General features: G+C 39.3%; 1 protein-coding gene across 2 annotated transcripts in view; it reads right to left on the bottom strand.

The window, feature by feature from the left end:
* The window catches only part of NELL1 (neural EGFL like 1), a 291,418-nt gene that overhangs the window by 51,820 nt on the left and 217,913 nt on the right, over positions 1 to 21,685 (bottom strand). For both annotated transcript variants that reach the window (XM_054827828.1, XM_054827829.1), the window contains exon 15: positions 17,296 to 17,391. In XM_054827828.1, the coding sequence (XP_054683803.1) occupies positions 17,296 to 17,391 (96 nt within the window). The remainder of the gene's footprint in view (positions 1 to 17,295; positions 17,392 to 21,685) is intronic.

The raw sequence follows: 21,685 nt of genomic DNA, 5'->3' as shown, positions 1-21,685 counted from the left end.
GACTTTACATCTATGGAGGTGCTATTAGAGAAACAACATTTTGGAAAAATGCCACAGGTCTTGGAAAAATCATGAGACACCGATATTGTAATTAATGGGGCTGCCTCTGACAGAGATGCATACAGAATGACCTGATGAAAAATACCCTGACTTCTCTTTTCCGCACTTTTTTTTCCTTGATGTTGCAGCCCTTACTTCATCAACCATCCTCTCCCACCTAAGCCATTCCAAATGTATATGCATGCATAAAGCTATACCACAGATAAAACCCAGAACTAGACTAATGAAAATATGACATTTATTCCACTTCTTCACTATATAAGAATCCTACCCCATGAAGGCTAGCCAGACTCACCTGCTTAATTCTACAGATCTAGGAGATGCTGTTTCAGCACAGGTATAGATTATTAGAGAAAGAAAAAAACCAAAACACAACACCCCAAGAAAAAATACACCAGAAGTGGTTAACTATGTAATATTTTGTTTGTACTGATCTCCATAGAGCAAACGTATACAAAAATCACAAATTATGGTTTAGAATTAGTAACATACAACTTAGACACAGAAATCCTTGTTTTCTGAAAACAAACAATGACCTACACCCCACAGTACACATATAATCCTACGTTAGTCTGGAAAGCATATTTTAGCAGTATTTATATTTACACTGAATTTAGATTAGATTATCTCACTTTCAAATTAATTTATGGAAGTAACAGAATGCTCACAACGACACTGGGTATTTGAGAGGGAAGTAGAAGAAAAATAAACGAGAATTCATGAATACTGTGATTATCTGCCAACATTTACAAGCAATTTTTGCACTCCTTTCTCTGGAGTTCTTAAAAGACACATTGCTTCAGTCAAACACAAGCTGTATTATACATACATTACATATCCACAAAATACATAGGTGCAACTAAAGGGGTTGCTTGGGATTTTCTTTCTGAAATTAGGAGGAACTATGGACAGCCAAGTCAGCCCTTAATAGCAGAGTAATCAATTCACCTTTCCAGTATAAACTTGTCTTTTAAAGAGGCTTTACCTTGGCTTTTAAAAACCCAAAGAAAAAGACAACCTTCTGTCTGGCTGTCTTAAGACAGCTGTGTCCTTGAAGATGACCTCGCCAAATTCTCAGGATCTTTACTCATGGAAGGGAACCCAAGACTTAGGATGACTTTACACCAGGTCTTTGTTCATCCCTTGCCTTGCAATCTGTGTGCCTGATGTGTTAGGAGAACAGCTGCAGGGAATTTCATGAAACAGCTGATTATTAAGATCAATAAACAACCAGGATCTTCACCCTTTTTATATGAAAAATTCATTAACATCTTTTCCAAAGAGGAAATAATGTCTATGTTCATAAATTGCCATGGTCTCTCATATTAGTGCTGTTTTATACAGAACAACAAATAGATGCTGCTTTAAATTAACAACAGGACAATCAAGTTACATCGTTATGGCTGACCTACTCAAAATTGGAATCTACTGGTAAAGTCTGCTTGAAATACATAACTTGTCAATATATTTTTTCTTGTTTATAGTCCCTAAATGAGATGATAAACAGACTATATAGTCATATCTGATATAATGCACTTTAGAAACTACGTTCTATGCTAACTCCTCTATCAACTTTTAGGAATGTCAAGGGGGTTTTTCCCCTCCCCTTCTTCTATCCTCTTCCTATACTGTAAAAATAAACTAATAGCACTCCAAACATATTTAAAGACGATATGCTTTTCTACATAATCTAGAGAAAAGATGCTCTGTGTTAAGTAAGCTTCTGCCTCCTTACTTGTGGTGGCATTCCCAAACAGTACAAATACTCATATATTGTGCCAATATATATGATATACACAAGACAGAAAGACTGGAATTAGATCCTCCATTCTCAGATTTTGCTTCTGTGCTTACGCTCCTCAATAAGCATAACTTATTTTCTGTGATCTGATATGTCGGAATGCTAACATTACATGGCATTCATTCTCTCTTCACATCTCCACCTTAAACACTTTACAGGACTGTACACTAATACAAGTTTTTTCCTTGTAAATATTAAAATTCATCCAGCCAAAATCTTCAGAGCCATGAAAAAAAGATATTCAGGCCTCCTACTTTGAGCCGATGCTTATTCATTCACTAGAACAATTCGAACTTTGAGGATCAAACAATAGCTTCATCTTGACTCCAGAAATTTAGAATCATCTACTGACCCGGGAAGGAGCCAAGTATAATTCTTAAGTGTTATACCAATTGTAAAAAAAAAAAAAAAAAACCAACAAAAAACAAAAAACAAAAAACCAACACAAAAATAAAACAAAAAACCCCCAACCAAACAAAAACCCCTCAAATAACACAAAACCAACCAACCAAACCACACCAAAGCGAAAAACCTCTCCCCCAAAAAAACCCGCAACAAAGACAAACCACAACCTTACAATATACCCCAATATTTATAAAGCTTGATGTTTATCATGTCAGATAAATGACTCAGATATTCTCAATAAAATGTTACTTTCAAAATGTTGTTATGAATACATATTACCACTTTATATTCCTTCTATTAATTATGCCTTTTGGATTAATTTATCCTTGGCTAGCATTTTCAGCCACCTGCTCTTACACTGAGCTGTACTTTACATCATTACTAGACAACTGAAATCAATATGATTACTCATAGTGTAAGACAACTCAGTGGGGTAAAGACTGACAAAGTCTTTTATGACTCTGTCAGATAAATTAGGTTTTTGTAAAATCTCTCTTCGCCAAATTTAATAGGTCAAGATTCTCAGCCTGTTTCAATACAACTGACAGTATAAACCAAAAGGTTATGGAAACCAGAAAGCCTGTAAGGCTTTATATCTTCGGAAAGTATTTTGAGTTTTAGATTACGGTTCAGATATGGTCAGCCCTTCAGCTTCGGTATTACATTTGATTTATACTCAAAAGTGATATATTCTAATAGGGAAAAGAAAAAAAAAATTAAAGAGTTACTTCCTGGTTTGATTGGACCTTTTTTCCCCATGTCTATCTTCATGCTATCTTTCCTTCAACAGAAAACTGAAATTTCTTGTTGCTCATACAGGCAGTTTATGAAATTTTTCATTTTTAGCTTTGATTGACATTTAATTCTTTCCTAATTTTATTTCTCAATTTGGCTAAGAAAAACTGTCTATGCCGGTTTAGTCTGGTACTTAATATACAGTAATGTAAAGAAGAGAGAAACATGAAACCTAGAAATGTGAATATACTGTATATAAGTTTCTTCAACGAGATCTAATTCAGTATTCATGAAAAATATCACATTAAATGCAATGAAGTGAGGTGTCTTCCACTTTTACACAAGAGTCAATACAGTAGTAATATCAAAGGTATTACATTTCCCATTTTGGATGTTCCTTCCCCCTGGAATAATTTCCTCCAAAGGAACTATTGCAATTTATTTCTGCAGTGAATGAGTTCATTGAAACTATTCAGCAAATTGACTAAGTGACTAATTTCATTTTGCTGATTGTAGCAAAAAGATATAATAATGAATTTAACACACCAGTTAATTTATGTAATACTCAGTAAGAAAACTGTTTCTAGTACTAGGGCAGCCTACAACTTTCACAGAGAGATGTGTCTTTTTGTAGCGGCTGGACAAGTGAGTAGTGGACTACCTCATTCTTGTGTAACGTTGTATTTACATCATTATTAGAATGACATTAGATATCAGGAACTTCTGGACATTATTGATCAGATTCTGTATCCTCAGTGACCTACCATCATCCATCTACACATGCAAATTTCTTTCATCTTATTCAGTAATGAATACACCTAATAAAACCTGCTGAGAAAAGATGGAGGAAGGGAGATAGCAAAAATAAAAAAAAAAAAAATCAAAGCTCTCTTCAAAAAGAAACATATGACTCAGTCATCTCAAAAGGGAAGCCTTAGGAATAGCTAGGCATTACCACACCGTATCTGACTCCCTAGCCTATAAATGATTAATGGGACTGCTGAGGGAGTTGTTATTGCTATCAGCACACACATCTCACAAACGGCATCAGCTGTGAACTCTATAAAAGTTGGTGGAGAAACAAGATTTCAAGATGAGAAAATGGAAGAAAATTTCTGAGGTATGAATTAAATCTCGACTTTCTCCACGCAGTTAACAGAAAGAATTGAAAAATTCTGTTGGACATTCCAAGGGTGAGAAACAAAACAAATCAAGGTGGGGGACAGAAATACAGGCTTTAGCAGGCAATGAAAGTCCCATCCCAAAAAGCAGTTTCTGTTAACTGCAGGATTCACAATCTGCCTGAGTTGTAACAGACACAAACCAAAAATCCCCTGTGGTATGCAGAGGGTGTCTTCCCTGTTTGTAATTCATTTTGGACAGACTGATAGGCTTTCCAGAGCTAGGGCTGTCGCAAGAGGTGGACAGGATAGCTGTTGTGGAAAGGGACAGAACGAGTACTTGGCAGAAAAAAAGGAAACTGTCCTGTCACACTATTAAATTTCTGCAGGGCATCACACAGCTCACGGGACATTTTTTACTCACTCTATGGTAAAGAAACAAACAAAACCAGAGAAACCACTCAGGCTCTTTCTAAGAAATTCTGCTCTTGTGAGACCCCACCCGGAGTACTGCATCCAGTTTTGGGGTTCCCAGTACAAGAAAGACATGGAGCTGTTGGAGCGAGTCCAGAGGAGACAACAAAGATGATCAGAGGGCTGGAGCACCTCTCCTGTGAGGACAGGCTGAGAGAGTTGGGGTGGTTCAGCCTGGAGAAGAGAAGGCTCCGAGGAGACCTTATAGCAGCCTTCTGGTACCTGAAGGAGCCTACAGGAAAGCTGGAGAGGGACTGTTTACAAGGGCATGGAGTGATAGGACAAGAGGTAAAGGCCTTAAGCTGAAAGAGAGTGGATTTAGATGAGATATTAGGAAGAAATTCTTCCCTATGAGGGTGGTGAGGCACTGGCACAGGTTGCCCAGAGAAGTTGTGGATGCCCCGTCCCTGGATGTGTTCAAGGCCAGGTTGGATGGGGCTTTGGGCAACTTGGGCTAGCGGAAGGTGTCCCTGCCCACGGCAGGGGGGTTGGAACTAGACGATCTTTAAGGTTCCTCCCGACCCAAACCATTCTATCATTCTATGAAACATAATCACAAAGAATTGCCAGAGAGAATTTTTTCCTTACATAAACCATTACTGATAGCTAAACATCTCTCCCATACCATAGTACCACCTGTGCTCCAAAGCATCAAACGGGAACCAAGAGGATCTTCATAAAACATCTCTTCATAGGTATTCAATCTTCATAACTGGTCATGTAAGCAAGTAAAATACATGCACTGGCTATACCTTCTGACTGGTCAACAGCAGAGTAGTTTCAATATTTGGTAACACTCAAGAGAATCAACCTTCTCACAGCTACAAAGCTCTTTCTGTCTGACCCTAAAAATGTCATAGGTTTTCAAGGTCACTGGCTCAATTGCAAAAGGAAGGACAGACCCATCCTTGCTACTTGCTAAAATACTGCCTCGGACATTAGAACAATCGACTTAATCTCTCTTAAACTGAGGAACACCTACAGCCCCGCCTGGCAATTAACCAATAGTCTATTATAATAGATGGCAGCATACGCGAGGGAGATGCATGGGATCCTAAGCAGAGTTTGAGTGCTGCTTCACTTTTCTCAGCTCAAAGCCCTGCTGCCTTACCAGCTTACAAGAAGATTGTGGTAGATGTGCGAGAACCTCTAACTGGCCCTGGTGAACTCTGCCATCCAGATCAGAGCTATCATTACTTCCACAACAGTGCAATGAGAAGGACAGCGGGTGAGTGGAGCTCACCCTCACACGCCTACATGCTTGTAGTCCATCTAAGAGTCATTCACGTTTAAAACCATGTAATTGCCATCAAAAGCTGTAAGGATCTGTAACCTATCACAGAAATGTAGCCATCTACAAAGATAAGGGATGGGTGCCACTCCATGCTAGCCAGACAGCTATTCCAAATGAGTAATTTCTCTGACTGACATTGCTAAAGAAGGTAGAATGTAATTACCTGAGCTGAAATAGGATACAGGTTCAACCGGATCTTTAATGACCAGAAGTGTTTAGGGCTTTCATTTCATGTCTCATTCAAAAGATAAATGAGTACCATTCCAAAGATTAGATTGCCAGCTACAGAGAATGTCTCTTCAGGAAAAAAAAAAAAAAAAAAAAAAGTCAAATAAGAAAGGGGATTTCACTTTCACATAAAACTCCACCATTTATGTTTGTCTCTGAAATGACTGATCTACTTAGTAGATATTGCATGTTGAAAGAAATAATTCAGATGTTACACAGCTTAAGTAGTAGAAAACTCCAGCTATTGAACTGCCTAAGTTGCTAAATCAGAGGTTCTCTTTTTAAAAGCAAAAAAATGATTGATGTATTTAGGACAAACTCTATTTCTGCAAATATGAAGGACTGAACAGATTTTTATCATAACATTATAAAAAGTTTGAAAATAACTTTGACACATAGTTCCTTGAGGTTGAGCATGACTATTATTTTAAAGCTACTTCACTCATAAAGGAACGAGCAAAGAAAACATTCAACCAGAACAATCCAAGTCACTTTTATGCTTCATATGTACCTTACATTAAGCACAGTATTATTTTAACCACTTGCATATTCTTTCTCTGGGGACTACGGGCATGAACAAAAGCCTAACAAAAGCAACAGGAATCTGCACAGCGAGTTAGCGAGCTGTGAATCTGGAACAGGCTTTAAAGCCAAACTTTCTAGGAGATGGATCCATAGGCCTTTTTCATACTCAACAGCTATTACTCTATTGAATTTTTGGTGTTTTACCAGGCATGATATGCTGGATTATCCAGAAAACAGTCCACTGTGAAGGGAAGTCTTCAGGTACATCATGTGCTTTCTGCAGCACAACAGACACATCACTATCAAACAGACTACAGACAATAAAAATGTTACACCTGATAGGGAAAAAGCCTTGGAAGGGGGGAAAAAAAGTTTGTAAGGTTCCATAGCAGCAAAACTTCCTATTTCATCTCTTCTCTGTACATACACATATGTACAATCCTAAAGACGACAGACTTGTTTTCTTGGGTCCATACACTGATTTTAATTCAGCAGATTTTGCAGAGATCCACCTCCTTCTGTTGCAGGCTTTTCTTCATAGAATCATAGAACATCCCAAGTTGGAAGGGACCCATAAGGATCATCGAGTCCAACTCCCGGCTCCACACAGGACCAGCCGAATCAGAACATACGACTGAGAGCGTTATCCAGGCGCTTCTTGAAACTCAGTCAAGTTCGGTGCTGTGACCACTTCCCTGGGGAGCCTGTTCCAGTGCCCGACCGCCCTCTCGGTGAAGAACCTTTTCCTGATATCCAACCTAAATCTCCCCCGTTGCAGCTTCATTCCGTTCCCTTGGGCTCTATCACGGGTCACCAGAGGGACGAGATCAGCGCCTGCCCCTTTGCTCCCCCTCGGGAGGAAGCTGTAGGCCGCGATGAGGTCTCCCCTCAGTCTCCTCTTCTCTAGGCTGAACGAACCAAGGCACTTCAGCCTCTCCTCATAGGTCTTCCCTCTAGACTCTTCACCATCTTTGTTGCCCTAACAAAGGGGCAACAAAGTTGTTGTTTTGTCTTCACTGTAGTGTTGTATAAAACCAACCCAATTCTGCAGTTTTCCTGGGGCAAACTGTTGAAAGCCATAGGTGCTAGTCTTACAAACCAGATACTCAAAGGGACTGAAATTCAACAAAACTGTAGATGTTACAGAGGCTACCTCAGATGAAGAAAGGATGACACTCCCTTACGACAAGGGTTTAACTCACATTTTCACCCTGACTCCTAAAGCAAAATAATTGGATTAATTATCCTCATTGAACTTACGTTGCAATCTACATACTCTCTTATGTGACTTAAGTGATTTACCATAATTTTTCAGGGGACAAAAATCTTAACTTAAAAAGGAAAAAATGCAGGTAAATTGACTTTTTGTCAATATTAAATGCACAATAACCTCTACAACTTCAGCTTGTTGTTTTACTGCATTCCTTTCACTTATCACATTATTTCTCAAAATAAATTGTTTTCTAACGCTAGTTCTGATGACTGAAGCATATTTTCTCTCACTACACCTTGATTAACTTCACTGAGACCACTCATGAAATATGTTAGCATTCACTGTATTAAACTTCAGCAGAAACGTGGCTCTATATAGAAAAATTCTCAGAGTTGTACAGATTTTCTAAAGACACTGAATTCTCTACCCAGTTTGAATAGGCTCTTACTCCTAGATTAGCTAGTTAGGTTTGTACCATAGATCAATGAGTTAAAGATGGCATATTTATCATTGGTAACTGCAACTAACACAGCTTCTTCCACATAAAACCCCCACTCTAAATGCTCTTTTCTTTCACTAGAGCCATTTATTTTTCATTTCACCTAATTCAATTGCACCAGATCCTAAGGCTTCCACTCAGGTGAAATTCCCACTGAAACCAAGCGAATTTCTGTCTTAAAAAATGGAAGTACCTCTCTGCACCTGCTCTGCACATCTCTCTGTTTCTAGGTTATCAGCAAATTTAAATATTCATGGTTGATTCTCCAGTCCAGAGTAGGATATTAATGAGAAAAAGGAAGACGGCAAAGAGCTTATTAAACTCAGTAATGTCCCCTAAATACTGCCTGTAGTTGGACAGACTGAGGTAGTTTTTATTTAATATTTAATTAGTCTACTACCTATTCTGATATTTCTACTTAGAAACATTCTGGTTTTCACTGATGTAGCCATCTGCCCGGAAGAACCAAAAAAGAGGGTCAGAACATCCTGACAAACTAGGTTATAAAATTAGCATTACTGCACTGCACTCAAAGCAGACTTGTTGGGGGTTTTTTAATTAACCATAGTAAAATGAGAGACATGGTTTGTAGTTAAGTCATCGTGAAATAGGTATTTCAAAGCAACTATACTTTCTGTACCACTCACATTACAAGAAGTGCTTCATATATGGAAACTGCTTGGCCACAAAATGGAAATTTCATTAATACATGAATGTGTCTATTTGCTCAAATACAAATATTTGCTCACATTTTTGAGTGCTTTGTAGTTCTCTGTTTTCTTTAATATAATTCTAATAATGAGTCTGCCACTTGAAACAAATCTAAATCCAGCTGCCTGGGCCTCAGAATCCAAGAGGAAACTGAAGCAGATATGACTGCCCAGACGGCGTGGGAGATGTTCCTGGTGATAAACCGGACGAACGCTTAGTCAGGGACCGAGTGCTTCAAGAAAAGGCCAAAGCAACGTGATCTGCAGCAGGGAATGAATTCCAACGCCTCAGAGCAAGACACTTGCATAAAATTCAGCAATGTAGACTGCGGGCTAAAGAAGTTCAGAGGGAATACGAGGCTTTTATATTTAGAGCTTAGGAGTTTGTTGCTGCTTAGTTTACCTGTATCTTTCTAAACACGATGTTCCTCCTGTAGTACGTAATTAGAACTTATGGATGAATAAACTTCTAACACTCTGCGTGTAGCAGCAGCTGAAACAAACAAAGAAAACAGGAACAAACCTCCCTCCCTTTCCCCCAGCGATTTCCAGGTATTAAGTAGAAGGCAAAGAGAGGCCCTAACAATTTTTACCTGTTTAGCTAGAATAGCCTATATTCCACACAGCATGCTTTTCTCTCACCTAGAAAAGACAGGCACCTCCTTTTGGCCTGTGAATATCATCTTCACCCCCTGCACTGAGCTCTGCATCTTCCAGGCACATGGAAACCAACTATACAAGCATCCCTCCATTTGCATAGTTACACTCAACCTAAGGAAATGCACTGTATCGTTTTGACACGCATCTCTCGAGCACCAAAAAGAGAAGTTCTCCTTCACAAAGGTATGCCGCTGCGTGCCAGCGCCCAAGTAGCGTAAGGCGCGACTCCAGGAGCGTTGTCTTTGCCGAGAGGCTCCCTAGGGAGCAGGTCGTACTTCCCTCTTCACTTTACTCTGGAATTACTCCAAGCCAGACAATGGCTGGCTGGCTCCACTGCCGGTTGCCACATGCAGCTACTGACGTGGGAACGGGGACACGTGGAGGCTCACAGACCACGCTCGGGAGAAGGACGCTTGCAGAGACACCGTAGCTGGTACAGCTCATGTAAGCATTCATCTGAATGGTGCTCTTACACTCCTGCATTTTCTTAAACTTCACGGAGCTCATGCAGTGAAGGGCCTTTTGAAAGCTCAACTGTGGCAGAGGACATTTCTCATGTAGAACTCAACTGAATCAGTCACTAAATTCTGATGCACTAAAGAGCCATTTTGCTTTAAAATGGTTCTACAAAAGCTATGTTTATTAGTCCTCACAACATCAAAAAGTCAATTTGTAATATAATTTCCGTTCACTTCATACTGCTACAAGGACCACTCGATCTCTAATTTCAAGAGAATTGCTAACAGCTTTTTAAAAGATTGAACACAGGTTACTATCCAACACTTTGGCAGGGTACCCAAATCTAAAGGAGATGGCATAATTTTGTTTGGAGTTTCTCCTTCTGTTAATTGCTTCTTTATCGCTGGAGGTATAGGTGAGCCATCAATCCACTAAGTTTCCCGCTCTTTTCTTTCCCTTCCAAAGCACTTACTGTCATTTTCTTTTTAGATTTTTCATTGCCTACTTTTCAGCAAGAAAGACACAGTGAAGGAGTCAAATCTACTGCTCCATTACAAAAGGAAGATGCAAAGCCACTGACTCCATGAAGTCACATCCATTCATTTCTTTAAACATCACGTGTATTTTCATTTCACTACTAAGGTAATAAGGAATAATAAAACATAGCAGCTATTTCTGTAAGCTCTATAATAACTTCCATAGTGGGCATTCACAAGATATTAATCCAAGAACATGCAGAACAGGAACTGGGACATAAAGAAAGATGGCATGCCAAGACACTATCAAAAGCTACTGTTCTTAATGTTTAAGGCAAGAGAATAAAGATTTTAAAATCTGGGTTTGGATCTTATGTGCATTATAAAGTTTGATCAACAGAAATTACCTCTTGATTACATTGTTTTGCATGAATCCAAATGCAAATTAGATGTCAACTAGCTAAATCTTGTCCTTCTCTTGTCTAAATAAAACTGCTTCCTTAAGTAACACCTGACACATCCAATTTGCATCTAGACAGTGGTCAGGGTGAATAAAGCAGAATTTGAGTGGAGAAATCCAGATTTTAGGAATCTAGAGTAGCAAGCATAATCCCAGCCAGGGTAAGCAATATAATACCACTCAATTTCTAAGTGCAAGCGTTGGGACCAAAGGGAAAAAAATCCAAAACCCAAAAAACAACCACCAAAACCACAACAACAAAAACAAAACAATTTTCTGTGACTTTAAAACCAAAAAAACCCCCAAAACCCAAAACCCACCAAACAGCAATGTCCCTCACCAGGTCAGAAGACTATGAAATAGCTATTTTATGACAAGTCATACAAGTAATAAAACATTAGAATATTAGAACCATTTGTTAGCTGGAATGTCAAGATATCATCTCAGCTAACATAAAAGATGAATATAGCAGATATTCCTTTCATTACAAATGAACAAAAATATATAGACACCCGAACGTAACAAATAAACTACAGAGCAACATAAAAATATCCCTTGCAAAAAACCCCAAAATCCAAACCTAGTGTCCGCTTAGTGTTTTTCCTGGCTTTTAAAATTGAACTTTTACAGTACACGAGGCAGTGTAAACACTACAAAACCGAGTCCCGTCTCCTCATGCTATGGTCAGCTGCGGGGATGCATGGCGTTCGTGGTCCGGGAGGTTTCACTTTTTTTTTGGCTTGGCATTGTGAGATAGAACAACTTTTTTCTTCCGCTGAGAGTAATTTGTAGATTTGCAGACAGATGTCCCTTTGATCCTCAGAGACAGTCTTAATCAGATTTTTCTAGTAGATATTCTTTGATCTATTCCCTGATATCTTTACAGATGACAGCTTTGTTTCTTCTATCACATTAAGATATCACCCCTTGCCATTTTGCCATAAGCACCGCTGGGGCAAACGCTGTAAACAGCTTGGCAGCAAATGGAGCAGGGTAACCTCGGCCACCTGGAGTATCTGCCTCCTCTGGATGTCTCACACCCTCAGGAGCATCCTGTCAACCACAACCGCCATTTTCTGTAATAAGCTAAGCATCATTCGCTTCACCCCTCCAATCTCGCACCGTACTAGCTTTGCCTCACCTTGAAATAACAGGCATCAGACAGAATCTGATGCAAAGCCTTGTGCCCACAGCTGCACAGCTGGCTTGTTTCCCAAAATAAACCTTGCTTCATATTTTACAAAAGATCTTAGAGAAAGGTAGGGAGTTTTGATATTTAGCTTACCGTACTCACTGAAAAAAATCTCTTTCTCTGCTTTGCTTTGGGTTTTTTTCACTTATTTTTTTAAACCAGGTTCCTCAACTGAAATGTCTTTGATAGCTACACACCTAAAGATGGATCCAGCTCAGGAATCAATGTATAGCACAGGGAAATATAATTCTCACTTTTTTTTTTTTCTCTCTATCTCCAGGGTCCAAACTAATACTGACTGTAGGGAGTTTTACCCAAAGGACTGCAGAAGACAATATATTCCAGAAGAGCCAATTTAAGTACACCAGTACACAAAGTATGCACCTTCTTAGACAACAACTCCAGATACTGCCAACTATTATGAAACAAATCAGCTAAAGACTTCTTCATTTTCATGACGTATACATGACATCTCCAACTTCAAGATATAAGCACAGCAACGTTTCATTGCACACCCGTGAAATCTATGATTGCATTGAAGGATCCATATGAAACTACTGCAATTCTGCAGGTGTTGATTTATTTTTTTTTTCCCCTCACAATATAATTATTTGGATTCAAAGCACATTTCTCAGCCATGGTACAAACTGAAAATGACCTCTCACCCCAATATCAGACAATCTTTTGTACACACAGTTCAAAACAACACAACGAATAACCTCAGCAATTATCACATCCTGATGCTTCACTGCCATGCCTTACCCTTGCTTCTGACTGTTTACAATCAGCAGGTAATTCTTCGACAGCATTCTAGCATTCTGTGAGAAAACCCTTCTCTGGTGCTTTACAAGGACTACGAATACACATATAGCTACCACAAAAATATTTACCTCTGAGCTCCAGCCTACACAACATCTTTCTAATCTACCAGAATCATATTCCCCATACATTGTGTTCCAGCTCAGACAGTAGCTTTCATGACCCAGGGGAGCAATTGTTCTGAATCCCTTTTGGAGGTGATGCCCCACCACTGCCAAAAGCCCTCCCGCAGCTTTTGGAAAAACACTGCACTTTCTTCGACTTGTCCCTAAGTTGGGAACCCACTTCAAACCCTTCTGCCGTTTCCTGCTCATTGCCCAAAATTATAATTTGTACAGACAGGTACTGTAAGGAACCCTTAGGTGAAATTTCTGCCACCACTGGTCACCATCCCAGAGCTGTATAGATGTTGATATGTATTTCTTAGGCACACACGGAGGACTCCACCACACGCAGGTAGGCCTTCAAGGAATGCCTGCAATTTCTAGGCACTCAATCATCTGTGTACTCCTGCCTTTGATATAGATTGTTCTGCCTGTCTCATCCTCACCACTTCATCAGCAGAAGTAGTGACTAACATTCCACAAATACAGAATAATGGCAAATCCTGTCTAAAAAAACAGCATTAAAACTCCACTGACCTGCAGCTCATCCACAGAGAGAGAAAAGCAGCTCAAGGAACGATGGGATTTTTTTTTTTTTTTAAATGTTGAAAAAATATAAAATTGAGAAAATATCACTGGATGGAAAATTAGGGCATTTTAATCCATGCTGCCAACAACTCCCACAGAGCACTGTGTTTGCATTCCTCTCTGCACAGCAGAATGTCTCTCGGAAGCCTTTAACAGGGATCCCTGCCAAGGATGCACCCGGGCTCAAGCCAACAGCGTTCCATACAGTTAAGGATGCGTAGCTCCAGCTCGGCCGTCAGGCACGTACATGCTAGAGCCATAAGGCAATGCCAGCAAAAATTCTAACGTAAAAACTTTCCAGCGCAGGTATCACAACTGTGTTAGATGTGATCGCAAATGGTAACGATCACAGAGATCATTGATTTCAGCCCTGGCCAGCTAAACGCAAAACAAACAAACAAACAATTGATTAGAAGACAGAATCAGATCCTCAACAGAAAACAACAACGAGCACGTACTTAAAGAAACAGCACTATGAAGAATGGATGGAAGGAGGAATTCCTTGACAGTATCTCTGAATATCAATTTGCAGTTCACCTTGGACGCAAAAAGAAAAGACAGCCCCACAACTGTGTTATGATGATTCCTCCTTTCAGGCAAAGCAACTGGCAAGAGGTAATTCTTCTTAGCAGCATGTTGAATTATGTATTTGTACATAAGCCTTAAATGTGTATTTTAATTTCACCTGAGTAAATTACCAACATAAATCCTACCCTTCTCAAATATCTCTGAATTTTTAATTAACCTAATATCATTTCAGCCAGGCAGTCAGAAACGATGAGTAACATATGATTCATATTCAGAAGTAAACGCACCTGCTTTTCAACAACATTTCTAATTACTGGTTCATTTTGCCCTTCACATGATGTTGAAGCCCATTTGGGTCATACTGTTTTTAGCCAGTGACGAGTCCTTTCAGCTCACAAATAATGTATAAGGAATTGCTGTGTCGTCGGTTTGAAGGACATTTTTAAATGCACCGTGACGAATAGAATACATTACCAAAACACATCATTTTACTTCTGATATGCATCGGTTCACCACAAGCTTCCATTAAACAAGATTTTACCAGGAACATTTAAGCTTTGATTTAAAGTGACGTCCCACCATTTCACCGTCTTTGGTCTATGTCATAATGATTGAGGGAGTGCTACTATATGTTAAATATAACAAAGTGCTTATTTCTAACATTACAGACAACAGGAAAACAAACAAACGTAGGTTTGGAATATTTTAGTTGTCCTCTAAAAACACTGCAGCACACCGCGGTGACTATGAGGGAAGTCTTTACTGAACTGCCTCCTCTTCCTGATAGCGCTACATCTTCGAGGAGTAAGCAGGTAAGCAAAGGGGAGCCTGCTTCAAAGGTCGTTCATCATCCTTCCGCTCTGAACATCTAGTTTTTCCAGGACACGCACCTTCAGATGGCTGAAGCTGTTCTCACATAGATCTGATATGCACTTAGCCACCGAAATAGGCACATGACATAAGGTATACCTGCTGAAGTTTTCAAACTCTCTAACACAACTAAAGTGTCACTTCTCATATGCAAAGCCGTATTCATTCTCAAATCAGTTTCCATATCAGATTCCTCAAAGTTAGTGTCATTTGCTTGCCTTAGAGCATACTGTTAAATCCTATACATCTCCAAAGGAAAACGATAAACTTCCTTTGGTTCAAATCATATAGATTTTATACACAAAAGGTAGCTCCTTCTGACATCTACCTCTAAATTTCCTGATATAATGAGAATAGCATGCCTGCCATGTTTCCTTTACTTGGTGTGCTAACCCATATTTTAGATCAAAACAATATAAAAGACATGAAAAACACAGGAGTCAACAATGGTTATGTCATCCATTTATCAATTTTAAACCATCACTTCAACAGTTTAAAGACTCTGTGTTCTAGTTATGAAAGTCCCTTTACAGCTACAAGAAAAAAAGATAGTTCTGAGATTGATGGCTGAAAGATACCGAGGTAGTCGAGCTGAAAGCTGGCCTAAAGCCACCGGCTCCGTGAGGAGGCAGGGCACCTTTGGGCAATGCAGGTACTGGTTTTGCAGTGCCATATTTTCACATACATCGACCTCAGTTCTGGTATCCCACATCCCTCTGAATAACAGATGGTTTAGAAGCTAGCCATGGAAGAGGATAGCTAGCAGGATTAGAAGCTGGGGAGCTATGGTAGATGGGGCCGTAGGGCGGGTAGTTCTTGTATTACTCCATCACGTGCATTGCCAGTAGTTACTGCTGAATCCCAGGAGATTTGGGAGCTTATCTCTATTTGAAAGAAATAACCCAAAGACTACAGGAAAAAAAAAAAAAAAATAAAATTGCAGTACTCAAATTAATTCAAGATTATATGAAAATATCAACATCCTAGTTCATTCCCAAATAATTAGGAACAATGCTGACAACTATAAACTATGGGATTTTCATACACAGTGCTTTCAGCACATCCATAAAAAGTTTCAGCAGTTTTCAGATGCTACTCAAAGCAGATCTGTTGACAAGTGGGTTTAAATTATATTATATTAGAACAGCCACGTATTAAACAGATACTGCTATATATGAATTATTGAACAATCTCTGGGTAACAAGTGGTTCCAGTGATTTAACTTAACAGTTATTTCATGGTTTTCTTTTTCGTTTTTTCTTCCTTAAAGAAACCTCATTAATTATAATCTCATCCATACTAGCATAATGCCGCCTGTGTTAACAATCCACTCTATTTTCACCAGCAAAGGCAAGTGCAAAAGGTTTATTAACAAACATGCAATGCAAAAAACCTCTGTCGTTGGGTTATTTAAATGAAATATAACCTCAATAAATACAGACCAAAATAAAATCCCAAATCTGTCGTATAAATAATCTAATGAGAGTCCTTCGTGGAATTCTGTAAGATCCCTTCCTTCTCATTTAAGGTAGACAAGGAATCAGATCTTTGTGGAATAAACAGAAAGGTGGACCTATGAGGCTGTCAGAAGCGAATCTTGAAATGGCAAAAAACTGGGAAAAGGCGGAATCAAATCATCACTACTGAGATATATTTCAATTCTATGAAAATTAGTGGCCTCAGTGACTTAGAAACAAATCAAATCTTAAGAATTCAATACATTTAAGTGAAAAGCAAGCATCCAAATTCTGTTCTGGTTTGCACAACATGTTCAGAAAAAGCAGGTGACCTTGAGTTCGCACCACAGAAGATAGGTGGAGTAAATATTTTTCATTTGCCATCCCCTCTAATTAACTAAAAGTGTCCGCTGGAAGCAAGAGCAGATAATCCCTGATTGTCTAAAATTTTCCATGTTTAAGACTAGCTTGCAGTTAGGAAAAGGCAGCTATGGAACAGTCATATCTTCAATTAAGAGAAAACATCAAGCAGAATGAACAGAAAGTCATTATTTCTCAATCCAGCATATCATACTTCTTGTTACCAAAGAAGAAGGTGTGGTTCAGTAAAGCTTTACCTTTCTCACAATGACTTCCTGTGAATCCAGAAGGGCAGACACATTTGTTAGGGGCTACACAAGTTCCACCATATCTACACCCCTCTTCACAGAATGCTGAAAAATAAAAGGAAAACGTGGGTAACTACTTTTTTTTTTTTAAAATTTATTATACATTTGCAAGATACTAAGAAAAGTCTGTAAATTCTAAGCAATTAACAGAATTCAGCATATTCAAATTCAGTCCACCTACAAACACAAAGAGAAGTAACTCACTTAAATGACATGAGGAAAAATCTCCCATTACACCGTAGGCAAACCACCTCACCAATAAAAGATTAATAACCATCTGGAAGAAGAGGAGATGTAAAAATACAACGTACAATTTTAATGGGGCTGATTCTCCTTCAATTATACCCAATGCAAGTATTACAATTACAGTGCTCTGGTGATCCACAGAAAACAGGCTGGTCAGATTGGTATTAACTACTTTGTTTCTCACTTTATCAAATACACTTTATTGAAATGTCTGTAACCATATAATATTTTCCTATTTTTTATTTTTAAGCGTAAAGTACGTTTTGTGGAATCGAGAAATGAAACCGGGTGAGGTTCATGACTGACAACAGAAGCAAAGGGTTCGACCACAAGACGATGCCTCTACTGAGGTGTGATTCTTGACAGAGCAATACACAAGTACTTAACAAATGCATTTGTCCAATAACTAGGATTTGAAACAAAATGATGGATCTCACATCTTTTCTTGCAAGCACTGCGTGGTGGTCCTCTCACTAACCGTGCAAGAAGCATGCTTGCAGTTTAACGTTATTCTTTTTTCTTTCCCTTTGTTGTGTGTGTACAAGGAGGGGGACTGAGGTAAGAAGAGGAAAAGTAACCGCAAGCATCAGGACATGATCTATTTTGCACTGCTCTAAGACCTTTGCTAAGACTAAGAGCAGGCTGTACCCATAACACGCTCCCCACACTCTCCTAGATATTTATTGAACTTCACAAGTTACTCAGTGGGTTTGACTGCACTTAGAAGGGAAGTTACAATTAATATTTAAACAGCAGCTCTCTGCATCTAAGCTAATAACAGAATTGCAAAGTGTTTCCTGCAAGCTAAAATCACAGATGGAGTGTTGGCAAAGAGATGTTACAAATGCTATGAAAAGGCTTAAAGTGCTAGATAACAGAAGAAATGTTTTAGATTTATTTTCCAATGCACTAAAAAGAAAAATAAAGCAAATAAAGTACTACGCATTAAAAAGAATCTTTTGCAATTGTTAACCACTCAGAGGCAAAAAAGCACATCATCGTATCTCTTGACTGAATTGATAGACGGATCTGCCTAACTCTAAATGTATAATTCGTGGCACGTCATACTGTTTTATGGAGGATAACATGGAGGGAAGAACACTAAATTGGCTTAGAGAAGATGGTAGTAGAACATCGTAAGCGCTCCTGAGACTGGCGCAAGGCAGTGGTGTGGAGAAACCATGGCTCTTGCCCAGTAACACTTCCTGCTCATCAATGCGCACACTCCATGTGGGAATCTTCTGACATAAATCTGGTTTGAAACCAGTCAATTTCTACTGTCTGGGAAAAAGAGAAATATGGTTTAAGAGTAACATTTTGTGCTATTTTGCATATAAATATTTGTAGAAAAGTATAACTGTGCAGAAAGCTGAAAGTGCTAATAGGAAATACAGCTAGAAAATATATGAAACACATGATGAGACTCAAAAGATTTCCTCTGTAGCTCTTGGAAGAATGTTTGCTCATTGCTAGTCTCGGCATTCTCAGAGAAGGTGCAAGCTGACGTCTCCATCTATGTTTTCTATGGTTTGAAATTGAGAGTAAGCAGAGACTTCTGTGAAGAAGCAATACCTCACAGAATCATGATTCTATGATTTCTGCATGACATCAAAAGAATTAGAATTTGTGGCAGAGCAGATAATAAAAGGCAAAAGAAGAAAAATATTGGCAAAAAAGCAAATAGTTCATTGACAATATGTGCCACATTGCACTAGGAAAGAACTACACAGGGGTCTGAAACGAAGTCATAAAGGGCATTAAAAAAAAAAATGTTTGTCATCTAAGGTAATCGCGCGTGTCCAGTCAAAGTCATTGGAGCTGATGGGGATAGGTGGGTAAGAGGGCATCGATTAGAGCCATCATTGCCACCGTAACCGATACTGCCAACTTACTCATGTGAAATGCGTGCTTCTTAAAATAAATCCTATCCCTAGGTCTGCACAGTAAGGTGGTGTTCTCTTCTGTTCTCTTTTAAGATTACTAACAGAGAAATGGCTTATGAGACAGGGCTGGTCATGTAAAAGATTTTCCCATTAGAGCAAAAACTGTGTTATGCCAGTGCAGCGGCCAGGTCTTGACATCTACAGGCAGAATCAAGCATGCTATTCACATCTGGGAGAGAAAGAGCGGGATGACTGCCATGGGTTCAAACTCCCTCTATCCTTCTATTCCTTCCTACATATTCATATCAAAACGTGCCTCCTGGATGCGTATCCAAGTGTGCTAGCACGTATTTGCCGAGCATTTTGAAATTCCTCTATCCTTTAGGTGTCACAGCTTAGCAACTTATAAACCCCACTATCTGTTCAAGGACACCCTGGGGAATTGCTATACTACAGGTTCCTGTGAGAAGGGACTCGGTACTGCCCAGCGCACGAGGAGTCACCCAGGCACTAGCTTGTTATATGGATGTCGGAGGGAGGATGGCGATGGGGAAGAAGCTAGGCAATGGCTGCCGAAGGAAAGAATTCAACTCCCCTTTTCAATTTTTGCAGAAACTGAAAGGTCCTCTGCGATACAGACTAACTGCGCTTGTCTTTGTTGCTCAGGCTTTGGTGAATTCGGGGGAGATGGTTCATTCCTATATTTTTATGCAAGAAAAAAAAAAACCCAAGGAAGAGCGCCAGAATTATGCTGCTGTTCCCCAGATGGTTCTTCTACAAACCCTCTAGTTCCTGCATTGTAGGCTTGCACGAAGTGGGAACATCAAAACCACAAATCTCAGAATATAGTTACAAAATCAAAATGTTTGTCTAAAGGCTACTTTCCTTAACTGCTAGAAAAAGAGCTCACAGTACTATATGCGGTACTGATAGCACTACTCTGAATTTTAAGAATGCTCAATACCTCTAATAATAGGAACTCAGTTCCAATTGCTAGCAATTTTACCAAACTTCACTTATTTGAACTATTTTCTCTAATAGTTCTGCCTCTGGCTGAAGCCTTTTAGAACATTTTATCAAAATTCATTCATTTCCAACAATAAGATTTTTCCTTTATACCCTTAGCAGAAGAGATTAATTAAGGAAAATCTTTACATCACTTCTGGACGTATGCCTTACGGACAAGAGGACCCAACAGGGAGCAGCTCAGTGACTGAATAGTAAATCAGCTGGAGTGCCCATGTTCTCATGAAACCACCTGCTTTGGCGCTTATGCTCTGTTGTACGTCTAACGGGCTGTGGGATCTAAGACTTCTACTGCGGTTTAGGCCCTTCGAAATCAAAATTCTATTTGGAGAGGGGGTGGGAGCCACTAGTACCACAGAACTAGAAGTTAAAAGCCTTGATTGCAGACTCCCTCCTGCTCAGCAAAAGTTAACACAAGAAAGATAAATCATAGCTGGATTGCATATTTTGCTAATGTATTCTCATAAATAGATCCTGTCTCTGAAATTATCTGCAGGCTGGCAAACTTGTTAAAAAGGAGAATGGTTACTGAATTCGCAATGAAGGTTTTATTAGGAAAATTAAGTGAAGATGCCATTAGGGTAAAGTCTATGAGGGTAAACTTCCATCGTTAAGAGCCTTATTCAGTATCCCGTATGTAAAAGAAACAGAATTTATTAATTTCAGGAGATTTCTGCCAAAATGAGCAGATCTCGGTCATGCTAACAGATTTCTTCCTCCAAAGTAAAAGCCTTTATCATATAAAGGCCTTTCCTAAACAGACGCAATTTCTCTGCAGAGGAGGAGTTTTGTTTTTGATGTATGTCCTCCCTGATGATGAGAATGCAAACAGCCATAATGATAAATGTGCTGGATTTGTCATTTTTGTGATAACGTTGCAGGGATAGGAGAGTCTCGCTGCGGAGCTCCACAAGGAGCAGCAGCAAAGTACCCACAAACTTGGCACCATGCTCCTGGACAGGCGCAAGCTGCATACCCACTGCCCACCTATTTACAGGGTATGGTTTCTTTTCCTCTGTTCAGTTAAGCAGAATTATCTCCTCTCCCAGTGAGGCTATTGTGGACGTTTCCAGGAAAGAAAAGAAGAAGTTAGCAGAACTAGAGCCTCTTTGAGTGGAAGGTGTAGAATCTGTCTGACATTTTTGGAAGTTCCTTTTGTTCTTCCCTAGATCTAGGCAGTAACG

This window comes from Grus americana, chromosome 5 (genome assembly GCF_028858705.1).
Source record: "Grus americana isolate bGruAme1 chromosome 5, bGruAme1.mat, whole genome shotgun sequence".
In the NCBI taxonomy this organism is placed as follows: Eukaryota; Metazoa; Chordata; class Aves; order Gruiformes; family Gruidae; genus Grus; species Grus americana.
Note: the sequence above shows the minus strand (reverse complement) of the source record. Positions and strands in the feature narration are given on the sequence as shown.